We start from the raw sequence: 21636 nt of genomic DNA on the forward strand, positions 1-21636 counted from the left end.
CGAAGCAGTTGCAACTGCTTGAGCTGTTCGTGTATTGCGAATGACTATATTGTATTGAAACTGCAGATGACGCAACGGCGACCGCTTAAAAATGCTGGCACTGTCTGCTTGAAGCAGTCCGTGTATGGCGGCTCTTAGGCGCTACTAACAGGTAACTGGACGACGATGCAACGGAAGTCCGTTACGGCAATATGGCGTCCAAGTTTCTGAACCATCCGGTTTTTATATACTTTTGATTTTGTCAATGGATAGTTTAAAAAATAGCACCAAAAATGTTTGAAAAAAGCTTAATCTTAATAATGTGATGGTTACGCGAACTCTTTTTTTATTTATTTAATTGATTTGCCAACTCACTATATTTTCGCGCTCAGAGCAATGTCACTTGTCTAAAATAGTCCATCGTATTGCAATAGTAAGTTGTATATCTCATCTATACGTAATTTTAATGCAATTTGTACTTAATTACAAAGAAGTAAGGTCTCTTATTTATTAATAATTTTAATTAAAGTAGTAAAATATAAAGAAACAATTATAACTTTTAAGATTTTTTTAAGTTTTTTGACGGCAAATTGGTGGCAATGTATTTTCATTAAAAATGCATGTTTTATCTCATTTATCTGTTAAAAAAACTAATGAACATTTTTTTATACAAGTTTTCGAGAACGAACAAACAGACGTGTTATTTTAACGTTTATTATGTAAGATAACTATTTTGTATAGAATTGTTAAGGAAATAAAAATACTCAGTTAATTATTTGTTTCATTTATTATATTAACAATACTTAAGAGAAATGAACGCATAGGGTTTGATTTTGAATCCTAAGGGCGCTTACGAAATAGTACGATAATTACGGCAGTATTAACGACGTAAGTAGATATATGGCTGCGCTGCAAAAGCAAAAATCATTTATTCAAATTACCCTGCTACCACTTCTTGAAGGTTAAATTCCATTGGACAGCACCCAGTTTCGCCCACCCTTCACCATTTCCTGAGTTTCCATTTCCTTTTGCTGTGGGTAAAGAAACAGTGCAACAAAGTCCTCAGTAGCACCCGCTGCACTGCAAATAATAAGTAACCATTTATTGTTGGCGATAGGTATTAGGTATTCATATCACATTGATTCTGTCAAGTTATATAATATCACTTCTGCTGTGGTCGCTGTAGACAGCCCGAATCTCGTCATTGTTAGTATTTTGAAAATAAATCGATTTATTATTATGTCTCAACGACTTATTTAAGGTAGCAACCAAAATACAAAAAAAATTGTAGCTTTGCTATATTAATATTTTTACGTTACTGACCATCAACTGCTTATATGGATGTGAAATAAATTAAAATTTGGACTATCTTAGCGAAAATATCGATTTTGGTCCTGTGGCCTAAAAGTCAACATTCCCAAGCAACATATTAAATCACTCGATTAACGTCTTGTAGGAAAGCCAAAACGTAAACTTCAATGTCAATTTGGAAACAATTTCCATTTTTAAAGAAACAAACAAAATAATATTTGTTATTATAAATGGTTTACGTTAAAAAATGGAGGTTAAAATAGAGTGTGATCGTATATACACGCTCTGTGAGGGTTGCCTAAGCTCCGATAGGCGTGTAACTGGCCTAACCGAAGAGAAGAAAGCTTTGTTTTACTTTTTACGCGACGGTACGATTTCTTTGAAGGATGTAAGTATTTTTTTAATATGAACCTAGGCGATTAAGTTCGTTATTTAAAAAACGAATGCCTTAAATGACCTTACGTGTTAAGGAAATGTTTCTATAAGAATTTAATATACAAGGGATTTTTTATTTAATTTGGAAAATATGGCAATCTTTTCATAGCCTGGTTTTGATGACTTCTACCTTCATTGAGGGTACTATGTCTGTATATGTCCGACTTCCACAAATCAAAAATACCCCAGGCCACCTTTGCTTAACCCAGAGTCATTGTAGCTGTCTGCGACTCTGGCTGGAACAAATTATTAGCCTTAAGAATCAAACAAAACAAAACCACTTCTGGTGTTTCTCAACAATGTAGTGCCAAATTTTGTTTTCGGTTTCCAAGGCAATTAATCGTTCCCCGGGACACACTAAACTTAAGTGTTTCGGTGGTTTTCGTTGGTTTGATTGTAGATCCTGACTAACAAGAGTTGTGATAATGGGCATGTGTGGTGGGCTAAACAAAACATGTATATCGCAAGCTGAACTCTTGAACTCAAAAGTGTTTTTTATTTATTTCAGGAAACCAAACACATACAGTTATGTTGGGAGTGCAATGGTATACTTAATAAGGTCAAAGATTTTCAATCTCGGATAAAAACAGCACAATATAGCTTGTTACACTACATACAGTCGCTTTATAGTAAGGTATGTTTATTATATAATTCTTATTGAGTAGTAGAACATAGATATATTTAAAAAAAATACATCAAAATGCAGTACCAACAGCAGAGAAGCAACTCTGATGCATGCGCTAGACTTAAAGCTTGTGTGACAAAACACAGTGTGTTGTAAGATATTTAATAAATATTATATGGTTAGTAAAATATAGTGGATATATTTTATTTGAGCAATTTTATGATGTTACTCATAAGTCTTGTCTTTTAAGGATAAGAATAGACAACTGTATGTTTTTAATATTTTTGATCTATATTTTTCTATTATACTTTCATGTGAGAGCCAAAAGGACAAACCTAAATCTTTATACCCTCGCAAACGACGTCGCGCGCAACAGCTAGTATTAACATAAAAACAAAACAATTTTAATTACAGGTAAACACACCACCAACGCTATCAAAATTAAAAGCCAAAGAAACATCCCATTACAATCGAGAATATGTTTACAACGAAACACAACCAGAATACAGCCTTAATAACCTCAACAACAACCCAAATAAACTTCTATCAGACCAAAAATGTATACCAGAAGAATTGCTGACGGAAATCAAAATAGAAGACAATGGGATAAAAGAAGAATATTCAGAAAACAGTGATCATGATTATACATATGATAATGACTTTAAAATTGATGATTTTGTCCCGGAAATTGGAACTAAAAAGAGGAAAGAGAAAAAGAATAAACCTCCTCTTAAGGATTATACCCAATTTGCGATTGTAACGGACAATAAAAGCGTTGATCTTAATAAAAGTTATTCAGAGACTATATATTTGAGTGAGAGCGAGATAGAAACGTTTTTAGACAAGGACAGAAAGAAGATGAGCTTCAATAAGTTTCCGTTTAATTGTAAGGAGTGCGTGCTTGGATATAAGAGGCCGTTGGATCTTTTGAGACATAAAATGTTTAGACATATGGTGAGTGAATTTTGTTTACAATACTACTACTTTCCTTTTCAAGTATTTGAAGACTAATGAATGCATGGATAGCCGAGTGGTTGAGGTCACCACGCCGAAACCAGTGAGCGCGACATGTCGCGGGTTCGATCCCCATGTAGGACAAGCATTTGCCCTAAATCTGGCTGCCTTTTTGAACGTGATTTGAATGTTTATGAAACACCCGCGTCACTAAGATTTAATTCCTTAATGGTGATGTGGTTTTTTTTATTTATCTAAAAGTAGCACATATAATGAACTTGCTGTTGCCCGCGACTCCGTCGGCGTGAATTTTGGTTCACAGACATAGACAGACAGATACTTCTGCGTTGACTTAAATAAAAAATATTTAAGTCATTTTTTTTTCCTTACACCTTTTTTTAGTTATAACTAGCCTATATCCTTCGGGTCCTTCCTCAGGCTCTAGTCAATCTATGTACCAAATTTCATTGCAATCGGTTCAGTCGTTTTGGTGGGAAAGCGAGACAGACAGAGGTACTTTCGTATTTATAATATTAGTATGTGTACAAATTAATAATATCATAACAGGACGAGTACCCGACCCGCTGCCTCGCCTGCAACACACACGTCCACTCTCCGCCAGCCCTCGCGGAGCACTGGCGGCAGCACACCAAGATGTGGCGCTGCGCCCTCTGCGCGGAGATCTGCAGGAGTAAAGGGGAGATGAAGAAACACGTCAACAGGGCGCACACGAAGATATACACCTGTAGCCGGTGTCAGGATCAGTTCGGGTGAGGGTAGTTGTAATTTTTTTCCACGTTTTTATACACTCACTTTCTTGTTTATTTGTCGTTCCGGTTAGATTTTTTCTAACTCAATTTTGGGGCACTTCCCGATAGCTAGCAAGCTGAAATTTTCAGAACGTGGGTATTTCGTTTTTTTTAATCTATTTTTTGTCCCCCATCAAGGACATAGGGCTCGCAGATATTATACGCTTTTTTATTTTAGGCAGCAAATTCGATGTCTTTCGATGTCAAATAACTTATTTTTAGACAAGTATTTATGTTGTTACAGAACCCTCAAGGAGTTCGGTATCCATTACAACAGGTACCACGAACAGGTCATCTGCGACTATTGCAACGCTTTCTTCACGACAAAGAGGAGACTAGAACGACACATTGTGTGAGTAAATATTTTGTAATTTAGTTACCCTTAGTCAAAGTATCTTTATTGCGATGATTGAGTAGGTTACAGGTGTTAAATAATAATAATAATACAGTACTACAATCAGCTCATATAGGCATACAATAATTAAATCCCAGTCGTGCATTTAGATAATAATTACAAAATTATACTAAAGGCATATTATATTATTGTATAAAAAATCTTGTTTCATTATCCTCATCCTAGCCTTTCCCCAACCATGTAGGGGTCGGTTCCCAGTCTAACCGGATTCAGCTAAGTACCAGTGTTTTACAAGGAGCGACTGCCTATCTGACCTCCTCAACCCAGTTACCTGGGTAACACCTCACGATCTCTGGTATACCAATCAGGGTCACTAGACAAACAGACTGCTTCTCTTAAGTCGCAATAATAAAACATATGTCTCCCCCAGCCGCAACCACATACCACCATTCTGCAACCTGTGCAACCGCTCCTTCAGTCAGTACCGCTTCCTGGAACGTCACACCCGCGTCCTGCACCCTGAGGTGTACTCCCTCGACGCCAACAAGGAGCTCTGCTACTGCGTGGAGTGCGACATACAGTATCCGAGCGTTCAGAAGTACAAGTGTCACTTGAGGGACTCTGTCAAGCATAGGCCGAGGGTTCGAGAGAAGTAAGTGTAAAATAATTAATGTAATTTTTATTTATTTAGTATTTTCTGCAATCGCTTAGTGAATAACGCCAGCCTGCAACCTTTGTAATCGTTCATTTAGTCAGTGTCACCATTCTGCAACCTCTACAAACGCCCATTTAGTCAATATCACCATTCTGAAACTTCTACAACCGCCCATTTAGTCAATATCACCATTCAGTCTCTTCTGATACCGCACCTTAAATTTATACCACCATTATTAAAACTGTTTTACGTATCGAAATTGGTGTATTTTTTTAAAATATGAAATTTTCTGCTGCATAGGAATATAAATTCTTCGATTGACCCACGGAGCAACATAGCTGGGATCGGGGAAAAAGGAAAATATTTTTATACTTCTCTCCCTCATTTTGATTTTAATCCTTGTGACTCTGAACTGGGCTGCTTTTGTAAGACGACTAAAAAATCACGGTGTATAAATATATATATTTTCAGAGTACCATGCCCGGACTGCGGCAAGATCTTCTCGAAGAACACGTACATGAAGAATCACTTCCGTCTCGTGCACGTCAAGGAATCTAAACATTACTGCGAGCTCTGTAATAAGGTAACCAATTATATTCGAATTGTCTTGTGTCACTATGTTGGCTACCATACTCCTCCTAAACGGCTTGACTGATTTTGAAATCGATGTATATTTTTAAATATTCTCTTTGTTCACAGTACTTTGCTAACGGCTACGGTGTACGAACGCACAAACTTTACGTCCATCAGAAAGTTCCCCACGAAAAGAATAAAATATGCGACTTGTGTGGAAGGGGATTCAGTGTGAGTATGAATCGTTTATCTTTATATAAAACTTAGCTGAATCCGGTTAGACTGGAAGCCGACCCCATCATAGTTGGGTAAAGGCTAGACCGACGATGATATATAATATAATGAATCAGTCTCACGATAGTTATTATAAAAAGATATATAATATGTTTAACAAGCTGTTGCACGCGACTTTGTCTAAGTGCTAATGATGACATGGTTTTTGTGTTAAAATCCTGACCGATCCTTGAAAGGGAAGTGACTTGACAGACGTGCTAAGAAATATATTGAAAATAATCTAGGTCTTTATATGACAGTAAAATAATCTCAGAATTAACGAGAAATATTGCCGTGAGTTTTTTTTTGAGAAGTTTCGTAACAAAATTGAATTTTAGATAGTTATATTTAAACTAGTTTGATCCCCGCGTAGGACAAGCATTTGTGTGATCCACGAATGCTTGTCCTGAGTCTGGGTGTCTTTGTGCGTGTGATTTAAATGTTTCTCTACTGAGGCATCAGATTATATGATATTATTATGAATTATATCTCACCCCCGCTATACAATAATTCAATTATTTACTGAGGGATTCGTTTCGTTTTTACCAATAAATTAGTAACTTTTTTCATTTGTTTATTAATTACAATATTTCCTTAATTACAGACTAATAGGATATTAACAAATCACCGTCGGACGCACACTGGAGAACGGCCGTTCAAATGCAACTTCTGTTCAGCGACATTCGCACAAGAGACGGCCTGCAAGACGCATAAGAAGTCACAACACAAGAATGCTATGCTACTCAACAATATACCGAATACTTAGAAATGTCATCATGACAACTTGCCATTTAGTTTCAAACTAATGGTATATACTAGACAACTGATAAACATACTTATATAGGTATTTCTAAATAAATACATAATAAAGATAAATTACACCCAGACACAGAACATGATCGTGATCATCACACAAACATTTGTCTTGAGTGAGAATCGAAACCAAGACCTCCGGTGTAGCAGTCAGGGTCACTAATCACTAGACCAACAGACCAATAATAAATGTTTCGACAACCGTTTTTCCATTCGTAATGGGTTCTCGATCGATTAGTTCCAATTCATACCACTGTACGAACTAGCACTAGTGTTCAATTTCAAAGTGCTAACCCGATCTCAAATCCTAGAAAGTCTACTGAAAGGATTTTAATTCACGATAATGATGTTGATATAAGTATGAGCATATACACCGTGATTTTTTTAAGTCGTCTTACAAAAGCAGCCCAGTTCGCGTATCCAATGGCTAGAACACGTTCATGATAAAAAAATAGGTATTTATGAGATTTGAATAAATTTAAAATTCAATTTTTATTCAATATTATGATGCAATTCGTAGTTTTTTAGAAACCCAGCTCTGTTGCGAGCGCGGTCCGAGCCTTGTAACAATGGTGAGGGGCGCGGGCGGCGGCGTTTTTATCATTTTTAAGAGCATATTTCAGATTTCTCTTGTTTAATTTTTCTTTGTACTTATTTTCTTAGTTGATGATAAAAAAATAATAATCGCGCCTAGGGGTATTTTACGTCGGATTCATGGACTGGGCTCCTTTTGTAAGACGACTAAAAAATCACCGTGTATTTAATTAATATTGTAACATTTTCGGATCTTAAAACACGTAAAATTAAATTACAAATTTAAAAATGTTAGCACTACATTATAAAGATAAGATTCAACAAGAAGTTAAGTAGGTACTTAAATTTAAAGTCACTTAAAAGATTTTTGAGTAGCCATAGTTGATAGTACTAGTCAAAAAAAATAGACAGTTACTCAATGTGATAGATGTAAGCTCGTTTCCCCACTGTTGGGCAAGGTCTCTACACTATAATCTAAAGATAATTATGTCGGCGGTTCTCAATTTACCCAACTTCGTTAAAAGGAGGGTAATATTTTTCGTGTTTATGTACTTATATCAATTTATTTATTCTCTTAGCAAAACGGCTGGGTTTTGAAATATTAAGTAGATATTGATATGTCAGTATTGTAGTAGGTAATTAACTAATAGCTAAATTAAATAAGCTAAAAGTTACCAGCACTTGAAATATGGCGCTGTTTTTTTTCTTACGATAGCAATATTGGGTCTGAAATAACAGCTAAAGAAAATCATTTGAAAATAACTTTATCATTCCACATTAATTTTAATTTAAGTTTCACAGTATCTTTTAATAACACTGGTGGCTGCGTATTTTTGTTAAGATTCTCTTGTCATTTTGAACTTTTGGCGCCAAAGCGTAAATAAAAAACTTAACCTAAAAATGTTACTATGAAATAAAATAAAATTCAAAACTTAATTCTTGTTTTATTCGATTAAAAATACATAGTGTAATACTCAGCCTTATTTATTATACAGTTGACTTAAATCTAGAAATAATGATCATTAATATAATGAACTAATATACTGTACATAATATTAACAATTTGATTTGTTAATAAACTGCATATGCATTTACAATTTTTACGTCATGCTCCCTGGCGGAACCACCTTTGCTGTAGCAAGTATAAGTTCGGTGTTCATTGCATTGATATTAATTGCCCAATATAAGTAAACGAATCGCAAAATTATTGTTTAAATAATGTCGTAAGTTTATGAATTTTATTAAACACTGTAGGTTACAGAGCGACTGCCTATCTGACCTCCAGAATCTATGGTGCCGTGTAATACAATACCCCAGAGTTAGTATTGGTTGTCCAAATTGTAAAATCGTAAAACTAAATATATGCAGTTTAATAACAATAAAATCACCATAAATTACAACCGAATTCCATTTCTTTTTACTACACTTTTTAAATCATACATTTTTGAAATTTTGGGCGCCATTCGCTGTTTTTTTTTTTCGTTATGGCAGCTACTTGCATAAATTTGGGCTTGAATATATTCCTGTTTAAAACTGGCTGCCATATTATAATCTTTTCTGTTAAAAACAGTTGTTACATGCTTGTTAAATAAATACTTTCAAGTTCATTTTGGGAGACATAAATAAACAAAAATGTGACATAATAAATAGAGTCCCTTTTAGTACATAAATAAATCATCATAGAGATTTTAAAATTGAATTCTATAGACATGTTTTCTTTATAATATGTTTATTGACATGCTGGCCAAATTAAAGTCGATATATTAGTTATGTAGAAATATAATAGATTGCATGACCTGCTTCCATTCAAAATGTATTTTTAACAGCTATCCAAAATGGTGTTAGACTAATTTTGAAAGACTCAATCAAGTATATAGTCAATATAGCATCATGATCAATACACATGACTAAACTGTTCTTATTGTCCTAAACAATTAAAGTAATATTGTATTTCTTTTCATGTTTATTTTTGGTCTATGACAATAATAATGTTATTTGATTTTGTTAGTACCTACAAAGTTATTTTTTATTAATATTTGACCAGCATGAAAATTAAGGCTTTTTCTATTTCATTTAATACTTTATAATCTATTTTCTGCTAGGAACTAACATGTCTGCATCTCGCTGAAAGACACTTTTTTACTATGTTTACTTTATACATGGTTTTTATTGAAATGTTACTTGTGAGTTAAAACTTTTTGATGGATTTTTTTCAGTATTGTAGATTATTAGTATATATTTAGAAAATTTATCATCATTGGTTTTTTTCAATCTCACTGTTGCTTTGACTAACTCAAATAATAATATGATCTTTAAGTTTAGGTCATTAAATTTTAACTGATATTCGAACTTCATTTACCATTTCGCCCAATGGTGCCAGCACCATTGCAATTAAAAAAAACTGTCCAAAGAGTCTTATCCACAAATAATATTTCAATAAAAATAAATTGTTTTATCTTTGATTTGTAGTCCTATTTACTAGTATGAGACGGGTGGTACATGCTGCATCATATTGGTATAGACACACTGGTTTTCAACCGGCTTCATCACTGGTTGCATTTGAGGATGAGGCATTATATTCTGTATCTGAGGCTGTGGCGGCGGCGGAGGCTGTTCAGGCGGTTTCTTATTCTTTTTCTCACACTTCTTAAATTTAATACCAAGTTTATTTAATAAAATGAGTCTTAGAGACTCTTTGCCACCTCTGTAGTTCAATTCGTGTTTTGCCGCCGTTAAAATCTTGCCCAGCGTTGGGACCTCTTTTCTGACTGAATAACTGTTCACTATGCCTCTTAGAGCACATAATTGGAAGTAATCTAACTGTACTTTTGTTTTTCTTACGCGTTTTTTCTTCGGTCCCGCGATTTTCGTTTGCGTAGCTTCGGCGCGTAACCCGTCCCTCTTTATCCGTTTTATCGTGCTTTCTGACAGGCCTGTGGCTGCACACGCTCTCTTTACAACATTTTCTACTGGAAAAGCGTAGCCTCTATTCTGTTTTTCGCTTTCAAAGAACTTAATTACCTTAAAAATAATCTCCCTTGCCTGTCCCTCTATTGCCTCTTTTTTTTTCTTTTCAAGCTTTGGCTTTCGCTCGGAGTGTATAGGCGGCGGCTCTGGGGGGTTCACAGGCTGCGGAACATGATTCTGTTGCTCCTGTGGAGGCTGTTGGTGCATAATAACTGCATTCACAACAGGCACTTCGTACACATTGACGTTAATATTCATCTTCGTTATAAGCAATTTACGAGTTTCTCAAGATATATCTGTGTTTCCTGCATTAATATATTGTTTATTTATGCCTTCGGTTATTTGTAAACAGTGAATTATCGGTTTATTTATGTTAAATACACAATAGAAACAATAAATTAACAAAACGGTAGCCATAGTCTATTTACCACAGACAATTTGTTTGTTTTTAATAAACTAAACATACGGTTTTGAAGTTACACGTTAAAAATCAATCAGACATGAAACTATTAGGCTAATGGCTTATGTGTGGTCTTAGCTATAACTTTGTAAGAACATAACACGTCGACGATATCGTAAATCTTTCCTTTATTCGACAATGAGTCTGTAAAAACAATTTGCAATTTCACGTCATTTAAAATATTTATGGTGTAACAAAACGGAATAGATTTGATTTGACACTGACAGAATAGCTTTAATGTTACCTTATAAATGACTTTACTACAAAAATTGGTCTTTGCCTATTTTTGTAGTAAAGAGCGAGAGAGCTTTACTCAGTCATTTACATGATTTAGGATGACGTTTCAGTAAATCTTAATGAAACCATCAGTATTTCATATAAAAAAATACACTACCAGTACCATAAGTTTGTTTAATACGAAGAAAAAAATAATTTGTTCGTACCGTAAACAATCCAAAAAGTGGAAAATTCAGTTAACACATGGCAACTCCTTGATACTTTAAGTGTCACTTTTCGCAATTTCGTACAATTCGTACTTTAGAAAATAAATAAACAAAACCAACAATGTAATGTTATTATTGTAAGAAAACAATGAATTATAATAATATGGATGACTGCCCGGAGTTAGTGATAAAGAAACTATGTTGTACGTGTTTATGTAGAGATAGGAAACTATTTCAATTGTGCAGGATAAACGATGGGATCAACAATTTATATTCTTTGCTGTCCTACGACTCTGAGGCTTACAGGGTAACTGTATTTTATATTTTATTAGTCATAAACGACTTTTTATAGACTTAGGGTTGATTTTTAAATACATTCAACAATGAAGTCTGATAACATTTTAAAAGCAAAAGTAACACTGTCTGCGGTGCTTTTTTATTATTTCTAAACCGTTAAATTAATTTTGATAAGATTTGGTAGCTATAATAAAAGAATAGTTAACTACTAACTCAATTATTAACTTTTATTTTATTAATCTGTATTAATTTTAAACTTTTGTTTTAAACATTTTGTGGTTAAACAAAAGTTGTAATAATAACATTATAAAAGATTGGCTTGACATGCTTTAATGATCTACCAATTTCAATGACACATTCAGTAATGTTAATTAAGAATGTTTTTTTTAACCACGGCATTAAAACGGTTATGCTGTGTACATAACTTTCACATCCCACAACGTTTGAATGGCTTGACCTATTTAAAACATGTCTTAGAAGATAATTCACCATTATAAAAACATACTAAATACTAATACGTTATAAAAACATACTAATCACTCATCCATTATCTTGCTTTGATAGGACAGACAGGCATGTCAAACTTATAAGATTCTTCTGTTCATGTTGGGTTTTTTATTTATTCCCTGGTTCCTACACAAACGGAGGTGCGTGACGTCATCATACCCTGTTGCGAAAACCATAGTCATATTCATAATAATAAACTATTTACTTATATATTTAATTATCACACTAATCTACCATAACAGGTTACTTAACCTAATGAGCTAGGACTAAACAAAGGTCTAAGTATTTATGTGAACTAGGGTTTCAAAGATTGAATTATTATGCACATAGTTGCAGGTCTAAATTCCAGCAACTCTTTTAGTATGTAATTTTGTAACTATGACCTCTTTTTTAAAAAAAGTCCCGCTCTATTTTTATAAGGAATTCAATCCTTCACTCATGAAGGTTTTCATGACCAAAGTCACATGCAGAAAGACACCTAGACTTGTAAGAAGTAGAAAGTATTTGTAGATCACACAAACTTTTGTCACACGCGGGGATCGAACCCGCGACACGTCCCGCACCGTGGGTTTGCGGTTATGCTGTATACCACTTACCAATCCATGCCATCGCGATATTTTCTGTTTTGTGAAGGCAGTATTACCAACGCCATTTTTCTCATTGTTGAGTTATTTTGTTTTTTGCGAAAGCGGTATTAGCAGCGCCATTTTTGTTCACCCCATTCTTCATAATTCACATTTTTGGTGAGTTTTTGTTGTTCCAATATTATTCTAAGGGTAAAGGTACCGGCTCGGATCATGAGCGCACGGCGGAGGAGTGGGGATCGCTTTGCGCATCGTACACTCATGACAAACTAAAACTCCAATCTTGTGCCGTCTTGAGGTGCATGCAACATTGCAACTGCATCAAAGAACGTATCTCTCATGTCGGCTATGACGCGATACGCTGCGGGACACTCACTGTACTGTAGTCCGCCCCGCGCCTCACTTCATACCGCAATAGGGACACAAACAATCACTTCTGCGCAGGTGAAGGTCAGCGCTCAAGATCCGTGCCGGTAACTATACTCTCCGAAACATCACTATGCTTTAGTTTTTATTAAATCACTACTATTCCTTGTTTTTAGTTAGTTTTATTGTTAATTTATCCCGTTCTGTTCACAGGAAGGGTTTTTCAAAGATACAGCAAGTTTGTACATCTGCTGGGAGTGCAGAGCTATCATGTCCAAGATAGGGAGGTTCAGACAGCAGGCCTGCGTCGCACAGCGGCAGCTCACCATGATAGCTGATGGACGGACTGATGTGAGCGGTTTTGTATTTAACTTGTACCTTCTATGAGACATCCGATGGCTTGCGCTACACGTCGTTTTGTACCATGAGGACCTATTTAATTCAAGCTTCTTCCAATCCTTAGGGTTAAACCTAAGGCTTGAATTAACGTCAGGTCGTTCAGGATAAAACGACTTCAAAGGCTAGACGAAAAGCACCAAGCCCAGGGCCGGATTTAGGGGAACCGGGCCGAAAGCCCCGGGGCCGCCACAATAGAGACTTCGGAAAAAAAATCTTTCAAATTTCGACCAGTGAACCAAGTAAACATATTTTCCTTTGACATTTATTACCTTTACCTTCAGCCATTTTTTACCTATAAAATTGTTCATTTTATTTGGTAAATAATTTGGGGCAAGGGCCTCCAATCCTTTGTTGCCCCGAGGCCTCTGGACTCCTAAATCTGGCCCTGGCCAAGCCCAAAAAGAGAGGCCTAAGCCGTCGTACACCTTTACTCTCAATTCTGCGGGTCAACTTTACTGCAGCGCTTGCGACCGAGTGTTTAGATCCAAACTCGGTCTAGCCAGTCACATCAGGACCCACGCTAGGAGGTGAATTGCCAAGGGTCGCCGTTATCGAAAACGATAAGGAGGACTATAGATTGTAACCTACGGGCATTTATTATAATTTGGAATTGAATCTGGGACCTCTAAGTGTAGCAATTAATTAACAAGCCAGACATTTTCTTGTAAGATTTCTTATTTTTTGATTATAGATAAAAACCCGCTGCCTATCTCACCTAACCTACCACAGACCTAACCAAATTATAACCATAGATTCAAACACAACCATAGACAACCAAAACTTTATAGACTGCGGCAAAAGCATAAAGTCGGAGAGTGAAGAAGACATTCCTCTATCAGAACTAACGCAAGCAAACAGCATAGAAATAGAAAGAAGAAGATTTTCAAGAGAAGAAAAAATAGAGCTAGCGGAAGAAGTAGCAGAGAACAGAATAGAAGCAGAAAAAAGAATCTTAAAAGACGAAAAGTTGGAGGAAGATTGTTTTTCAACTGTGTTAATAGATGAAAGTGAGATGGAAGATGTTAGAGGGAGAAGGAGAATGGAGAAAGAGTTCTTTTTGGCGGAATTTAAGTGCGAAAGTTGTGTAATAATATTCTTAAGTGAAGACGAGTTGTTCAAACATTGTGAAGTACATTTAGAGGTAAGATGTTAAAAGTTCGGTAACTATAACCGCATAAGTGAAACAATCACAGGTGAAGCTATGCTTGACGCCGTTGGTCCGTAGATGGGTGACCATCTTTGTCATAACGAGTTCCTCCGTGTTTCGGAAGGCACGTTAAATTGTGGGTCCCGGCTGTAATTCCTACGTCTTTGACAGTCGTTACAGGTAGTCAGAAGCTTGAAAAGTCTGACAACCAGTCTAACCAAGGGGTATCGTGTTGCCCAGGTAACTGGGTTGAGGAGGTCAGATAGGCAGTCGCTCCTTGTAAAACACTGGTACATAGCTGAAACCGGTTAGACTGGAAGCCGACCCCAACATAGTTGAGAAAAGGCTAGGCCAATGATGTTAAAAGTTTATATTTTCCCAAGTTTCTATACACTCACTTTTCTTGTTTGTTTGTCGTTCCGGTTGGATTTTTGCAATTGCAATTTTGAGGCACTTCCCGATAAGCTAGCAGGCTGAAATTTTCAGGGTAGCTTCAAACCCGATGACACTGCAATTTACAACTATAAAAACAGCTGGACCGATTTTGATAAAATTTGAATTGAGTGACATCCAAAATCGTGGGGTTTTAGATTTTTTAAATCTATTAATTAAGAGGTACTTTTAGTGTTATAAGTACCTATATAGAGAGCCTGTCGAATGCTGTGATGGTCTTGCGATTATCTGTATCCATGTTTATGTATGAGTTGTGGGTTCGGTCCCAACGCAGATAAAAACCGCGATTGTAATCCTATCTTGGTAGGATTTGGGGGACTCCTTTCCCCAGCAGTGGGGCTAGATAAAAATAACATGGAAAGTGGCGTCTATAGGCTGGTATTATTTATAATTATTTTGCTTTTACAGAAACCAAATTATACGAAATGCGATATATGTCTCTCATATATAAGTGATTCTCAATATGAAGTACATAGGGAATCTCACTTGAAGAAATATATTTGTAAATATTGTTTATATGAGGCATATGAAATTAAAGATATGATGATACATTTAAGTAAAGGACATGCTGTGAAGAATCCGAATGGTAAACGAAAAAAGGTAATTATAATCTAATATATAAAATTTTCGAGTTGCTACTTTCGTAGATACTCCTACGAAACGGCTTAACCGATTTTTATGAATTTTTTTATACATATAGGTCTTAGAATAGAACAACATCTATTTTTCATACCCCTAAGTGATAAGGGTAGCACACACAAAAAAAAAAAAATTTTTTTTGGCGAAATTTTTTTATAACGTGGCATTAAAAATACACACAACTAGAAAATAAAATATTCGGCAAAACAACGTTTTGCTGGGTCAGCTAGTAATGAATAAAATGTTCGAGGCGCGATTTTCCTAGGTACTTCTCCGAAACGACTTGACCGATTCTTATGAAATTTTGCGTGCATATCGGGTAGGTCTGAGAATCGGACAACATATATTTTTCATTCCCCTATTTCTTTATTAGTTTTAATGTTTTTTCTACAACAGAAATTCACTGAAACTGACATTTTTATGACAAAAGAACATCGGCTACAGTCTTACTAATATTATAAACGCAAAATTTTGTATGCAAGGATGTATAAATGTATGGATGTTTGTTCCTCTTTCATCCAAAAACTACTGAACGGAATAAGACGAACTTGGTACACCGATTGCAGACATGCATTTTGAAAAAAAAACAGCAAACTCATTGAACTCGCCAGGCGAGTCTACGGCACTGGAATAAAATTTACGTGGATCCTCCGGGAGAGTTGGTAGCACTGAACGTGTTAACACATAGGATACTTTTTATCCCGGTTTTATGTTCCCGTGGGATCATTTTTTATTTGTGGCAGGCGGGCTCTCGGGCAACAACTATTTCATCTAAACCAATAAAAACTTTTAAAGGGTTTTGTGGAATTTGATTTGTTTTGCTAGCAATTAAAGTCTACATATTGTTTGATGTCTGTTTTTACTTTTTGATACCTCATATTGCTGGTTGTTAACTATTATCATTTGCAATATAAGTTAAAATACTATTTTGCTAACAGGGTAGGCGGAAAGCAGAAAGAATATTAAAATCAGAGATCAAAAATGGAACTACCAACCTGACAGAGAAACGGACATCATTCGGATACGGATGCACGGAATGTGATAAATGTTTTGAGTGAGTTTGTCATTTTTAGATTTCGGAAATGTAAGGGTTGAAATGCAACCCTGTTAGTATAAGTTCAGGTCAGAGTATTTTTATGTGTAAAATATACATTATTTACTTAGATACAGGTGTTGACTGTGCGCTATGTCTTGCCTTGAAGGCGTACAAATATATTTCAATAAAAAAATACCTAAGTTTATAACGATAATAAAGTCATATAATTAACAGACAGACGAAAAAAAGACATATCAATAAAATATAACGACTGCTACCCAAATCAGGCATAAAAAAATATCACGTGTCAGTACAGTATCAGTACGGTTCGCTGTCTGTCATCGGAATGTATCTCATGAACCATGTTTTTATAGAAAATGTTAAGTCTAACGCTACTGTTGTACTATAGAAACTACTAATATTATAAACGCAAAAGATGGTCAATGTGGATGGATTTTTTTACGCACGCAAAAACCACAAAAAAACAAAATTTCGTACATAGTTTATTACCAGGATTAACACATAGGATAGTATTTTTATCCCGATTTCATGTTCCCGTGGAATCTTTTCCGATTTGTAGCGAGTGGAGCGGCAACAGCTACTATATAAAACTTATATTAGTATTTACAAATTAAAGATTTATTCTTAAACATGTTTCAGAAATAAGAATCAAAGATGGAAGCACATACAGATTCACCACAGAGAAGGTTACAAGTGTCCCACCTGTGGAAAGAGATTCGCGTTCAAAAATCATCTCTCGAGGCATGAACAGTAAGTAGTTACATAATTTTATAATAACTGTCGTGAGACTGATTCATTATTAAATGATGTAACGGTTTACTCACGCGCATTTATCGACTCGCCCGCCGCGTCAGCTCATGATTAAGGACTCCGGTTGGGTCCGAAACTAGTCGGGCGATACCGATAAATACGCCCACTTTTCTTGTTTGTTTGTCGTTCCGGTTGGATTTTTGCAACTCACTTCTTTCAACCCCGATGACAAAGCAATTTATTAATATAAAAAAAGGCTGGACCGATTATTATAAAATTTAAAAACGTGGGTTTTTACACTTCTTTAAATCTACAATTTCGACTGCACGGATAGCCGAGTGGTTGAGGTCACCACACCAAACCCACTATGCGAGACGTAACGCGGGTTGGATCCCCGCGTAGATGTCCTACGCGTTTGTGTGATCCACGAATGCTTGTTCTAAGTCTGAGTGTCTTTGTGCATGCGATTTGTATGTTTGTAAACACCCCACGACACAAGAAAATTAAATTCCTTACGGCGGGAGTCGCTTTAAAAAAGAAAAAAAATCATTTTTTCAATACTTATTTATACACAACCCTCTTTATTTCGAGTCCTACTCACACTTAACATATATTCTCCCCTTTCTAGACTCCACCAAGGCCCATTTCCTCGTGAGGAGTGCCCCGTCTGTCACAAGATGATAAGAGTCGATCTATTAAAGATCCACTCTCGTATACATTCGGACAGACAGACATTTTCATGTATTGAGTGTGATAAATGTTTCGTAAGCCGAGCGTCCTACGAACATCATCTGAAGTACACACAGGCACACGCGCAGAGTGATTTGCTCAAGTAAGGGAATATGTGTTTTATTTGGGTGTTATAGAGTTGCTTTTTAAATGACGAAAGGAGCTTAGATTTTGTTGATTCTGTTCATTTATCGTACGCACCGGTTTCAAGGTGTCGCTAGCTCTGAGGTCCCAGGTTAAATCCCCGGTCGGGTCAATGTAAAAATTCACATTTCTACATTGTCTCGGGTCTGGGTGTTTGTGGTACCTTCGTTGTACCTGAATTCCATAACACAAGTGCTTCAGCAACTTACTTTGGGTTCAGAACAATGTGTGTGATGTTGTCCGCATTTATTTATTTATTATTTATATAGCTTTGGCTAAAAAACCGTTTTAGTTTGTCAGACAGGTTTTCCAAAAATATTGGTACGTATTTTACATTTAATCACATCATATTTTGATAGTAACTGTCGTGAGAATGATTCATTATTTAATGATGTAACGGTTTACTCACGCGCATTTATCGGGGTAGCCCGACTAGTTTCGGACCCAACCGGAGTCCTTAATCATGAGCAGACGCGGCGCGATCGCGAGTCGAAAGCCGCGTAGTCGGGCTACCCCGATAAATACGCGTGAGTAAACCGTTACATCATTTAATAATTAATCACATCATTCAAAAGTTGAGAAGTTAAAAGCACATCACTTGTTAGTAAAAACTATACTGGTAGGAACGTCACACGAGATTGCGTATAGGTAAGTAGGTATGCCAAAAAACCAATATTTTATTAAAAATCTGTCTGACTGATTTTATTTTGTCGAATACCCTATCTATTATCGACTGACCTGTTAGTCTAGTGGTTAGTGACCCTGACTGCTATACCGGAGGTCGTGGGTTCGATTCCCGCTTAGGACAAATGTTTGTGTGATGAGCACGATCATTTGTTCTGGTGTCTGGCTAATTTATCTATATTATGTATGTATTTAGAAATATATAAGCATGTTTATCAGTTGTCTAGTACTCATAATACAAGCTTTGCTAAGTTTGAGACTAGATGGCGCTGTGTGAAAGTTGTGGAATATTTATTTATTTATTTAATATTTATTATGTTTCTATTTTGTTTCTTCCTATGTTTGTTATTACACAACTTCGGACTGTGTTTTGAATCTGAATGCTATCTGATTTTTTTTATTCGTTTTTCATTTAACTTAAAATAGCTGTCATTTAATCCCATAAAAAAAACCTTCAAGTAGATTTTTAAAGGTTTTTTTTGTTAATAAAAAAAATTACTAAAAAGGTGTCAGTTTAAATTTTAATTTATTTTTCTTTAGCCCACTTTTGACTAGTTTTTTCTTATTTTTAGATACAAATGCACAATGTGCGATAAAGGATATCGGTCTAGAGGTGAGCTGAGAGACCACACGAACTATCAACATATGGGGAAGACTCAACACAAGTGTCCTGTCTGTGGGAAGGTAAGGTTAAACGGCGCTCGTTGCGGTTTGCTTTTGGATGGGTGACCGTGTTTAGTGTTTTCTGTTCTGTAAGTTTGTCATTAATGAATTGGTTTCGTCTCGCTTATAGTTATTAATATTACTATTATAGTTTTATTCTAATTATCAAAATTGTTTAAAATAATGAATAGAATGTGCCCTTGAAGGAACTTGCGACGGGCCTGTTGGTTTGACTGGCCAGTTGGTCTAGTGGTTAGTGACTCTGATTGCTATACCGGAGGTCGTGGGTTCGATTCCCACCCAGTACAAATGTTTGTGTGATGAGCATGATCATTTGTTCTGTGTCTGGGTGTATTCTATCTATATTATGTATGTATTTAGAAATATATAAGTATGTTTATCAGTTGTCTAGTACTCATAATGCAAGCTTTGCTTAGTTTGAGACTTGATGGCGTTGTGTGAAAGTTGTGGAATATCATATCATATAAGTTAGTATGGATTATTAGGCCCTGGCTACTCGTCGCTGTATCACTCGTCACGTGAGGCGCGCTCACGACGGCGTCAAGGAAAGCGCTCGGGATAAGATCTGTCAACAGTGTGGAAAGGCATTCAGGGTAAGTGGTAATATATTAGCTAGACATAAATAAATAAATAGCTCATGAGACAGAAGAGTGGGCCTCCCCAATCTTCTCTCTTCTTTTGCCCAGCAGTGGGACATCCCAGGCTAGTAATAATAATAAGTTTGGCAGAATGTGTGTTGTTTTGGGCTCCACTTTAAAAGGCGGGTCGCAACTAGTCGGGGTTCCCGATAAATACGCGTGAGTTGCATCATTTAATAATGAATCAGTCTCACGATAGTTACTATAAAAATGTATCCTTTTAATACGGAACCAGTGCCGGCGTTAGGGGGGGGGGGGCGTGACGGGGCGATGGCCCAGTGCGACAAATTCCGGGGGGCGCCAAGGTCTGAAGTTGGAGTCTCTTGCCTCTCCTGGCGCAAACCCTCAGAACTGTGCTCTACGCTAGAGGTGGAATACTTCCACCGCCAAACGTAACGCTAAAGGAAAGATGAAATTCTTAATATAATTTTACTTGGGATCAGCAAAAAACTAACACTTGATATTGCTTCTCTCAAGTGGGCGCCACAATATTTTCACCCGGGGTGTCAGTGGCCCTTACGCCGGCAATGCAGAAACCTCTCTAAAACAGTATTAAAGTTGCTATTCAGCCTTCATCCTCACTCCAAAATTTTTGCGTGCCCAACAGGGTCCATATTGATGTTATTTTTTTTTGTACCATCTCTGTAACAATACGAATGCAATAAATGATTGAGTATTGAGTATTAAACGTCTATTTCAGGATAAGAAGAGTCTTCGAGAACACGAGTTGATACACACGGGCGAGCGACCGCTGTCGTGTGAGGTCTGCGGGTGTACGTTCAGGCAGCGAGCCTCACTGTACACCCACAGGAAACGGGTGCACAAGATATACCCAGACACCAAGCGAGTCACTCTGTTGACAGATACTTGAATATGTGCCTTTTGAGACTGAATTGACTTTTGTGACTTAGACAAATCTATACTAATATATAAAGCTGAAGAGTTTGTTTGATTGTTTGTTTGAACGCGCTAATCTCAGGAACTACTGGTTCGAATTGAAAAAATATTTTTGTGTTGAATAGACCATTTATCAAGGAAGGCTATAGGCTATATAACATCTCGCTGCGACTAATAGAAGCGAAGATACAATGGAAAATGTGGAAAAAACGGGGAAAATTCTAACCACGTGGACGAAGTCGCGGGCAACAGCTAGTAAAAAATATTGGTGAAAATACGTATTAAATATTTTCAATACAGTTTTTAATTGAGTCATTGTCTTTTCCAACAAAATGAAAATTATGACCAAACGGTTAATTTAAAAAATATGCTTGGTTCTATTTTTGTGTATTGAAAAAATATTTCTTAATTTTGAACTGGATAAATACGATTTTTATTAAGTGATCTCAAATTATAATTATTTTTAAGTTTACGT

At 36.1% G+C, this 21636-nt stretch overlaps 3 protein-coding genes across 4 annotated transcripts; 2 read left to right on the forward strand and 1 right to left on the reverse strand.

Moving 5' to 3' along the window:
• Positions 1–1417: 1417 nt before the first annotated feature.
• Positions 1418–6757, forward strand: LOC113508979 (zinc finger protein 2 homolog). The gene is made up of 9 exons (XM_026892203.1): positions 1418–1678; positions 2234–2359; positions 2765–3304; positions 3872–4074; positions 4358–4465; positions 4899–5120; positions 5595–5706; positions 5823–5927; positions 6574–6757. The coding sequence occupies exons 1-9, from the start codon at positions 1538–1540 to the stop codon at positions 6733–6735; spliced, it is 1719 nt and encodes a 572-aa protein (XP_026748004.1). The 5' UTR covers positions 1418–1537; the 3' UTR covers positions 6736–6757.
• A 1483-nt stretch (positions 6758–8240) lies between these two features.
• LOC113508994 lies at positions 8241–10743 on the reverse strand. Its single transcript, XM_026892224.1, has one exon. The coding sequence runs from the start codon at positions 10539–10541 to the stop codon at positions 9795–9797; it is 747 nt and encodes a 248-aa protein (XP_026748025.1). The 5' UTR covers positions 10542–10743; the 3' UTR covers positions 8241–9794.
• A 264-nt stretch (positions 10744–11007) lies between these two features.
• LOC113508977 (zinc finger protein 2-like) lies at positions 11008–21229 on the forward strand. Of its 2 annotated transcripts, XM_026892199.1 has the most exons (10): positions 11013–11493; positions 13154–13291; positions 14031–14480; positions 15348–15539; positions 16517–16632; positions 17275–17385; positions 18014–18217; positions 19515–19626; positions 20112–20219; positions 20965–21229. In XM_026892199.1, exons 1-10 carry the CDS (start codon positions 11335–11337, stop codon positions 21133–21135), a joined length of 1761 nt encoding a protein of 586 aa, XP_026748000.1. In that variant the 5' UTR covers positions 11013–11334; the 3' UTR covers positions 21136–21229. The 2 variants fall into 2 exon arrangements, with proteins under 2 accessions (XP_026748001.1, XP_026748000.1); XM_026892200.1 differs by lacking the exon at positions 18014–18217 and having other exon boundaries at positions 11008–11493.
• The last annotated feature ends 407 nt before the right edge of the window (positions 21230–21636 follow it).

This window comes from Trichoplusia ni, chromosome 3 (assembly GCF_003590095.1).
Source record: "Trichoplusia ni isolate ovarian cell line Hi5 chromosome 3, tn1, whole genome shotgun sequence".
NCBI classification, from domain to species: domain Eukaryota; kingdom Metazoa; phylum Arthropoda; class Insecta; order Lepidoptera; family Noctuidae; genus Trichoplusia; species Trichoplusia ni.

What these genes read in the sequence shown, in the direction of transcription:
- LOC113508979 (XM_026892203.1), top strand. Translation starts at nt 1,538, where the DNA reads ATGGAGGTTAAAATAGAGTGTGATCGTATATACACGCTCTGTGAGGGT. An exon ending in TACAGTCGCTTTATAGTAAG is followed by an intron (nt 2,360 to 2,764) that starts GTATGTTTATTA and finishes TTTTAATTACAG; the next exon opens with GTAAACACACCACCAACGCT. An exon ending in CGGTGTCAGGATCAGTTCGG is followed by an intron (nt 4,075 to 4,357) that starts GTGAGGGTAGTT and finishes ATGTTGTTACAG; the next exon opens with AACCCTCAAGGAGTTCGGTA.
- LOC113508994 (XM_026892224.1), bottom strand. Translation starts at nt 10,541, where the DNA reads ATGAATATTAACGTCAATGTGTACGAAGTGCCTGTTGTGAATGCAGTT.
- LOC113508977 (XM_026892199.1), top strand. Translation starts at nt 11,335, where the DNA reads ATGAATTATAATAATATGGATGACTGCCCGGAGTTAGTGATAAAGAAA. An exon ending in ACGACTCTGAGGCTTACAGG is followed by an intron (nt 11,494 to 13,153) that starts GTAACTGTATTT and finishes TTCTGTTCACAG; the next exon opens with GAAGGGTTTTTCAAAGATAC. An exon ending in AGTGTCCTGTCTGTGGGAAG is followed by an intron (nt 19,627 to 20,111) that starts GTAAGGTTAAAC and finishes ATGGATTATTAG; the next exon opens with GCCCTGGCTACTCGTCGCTG.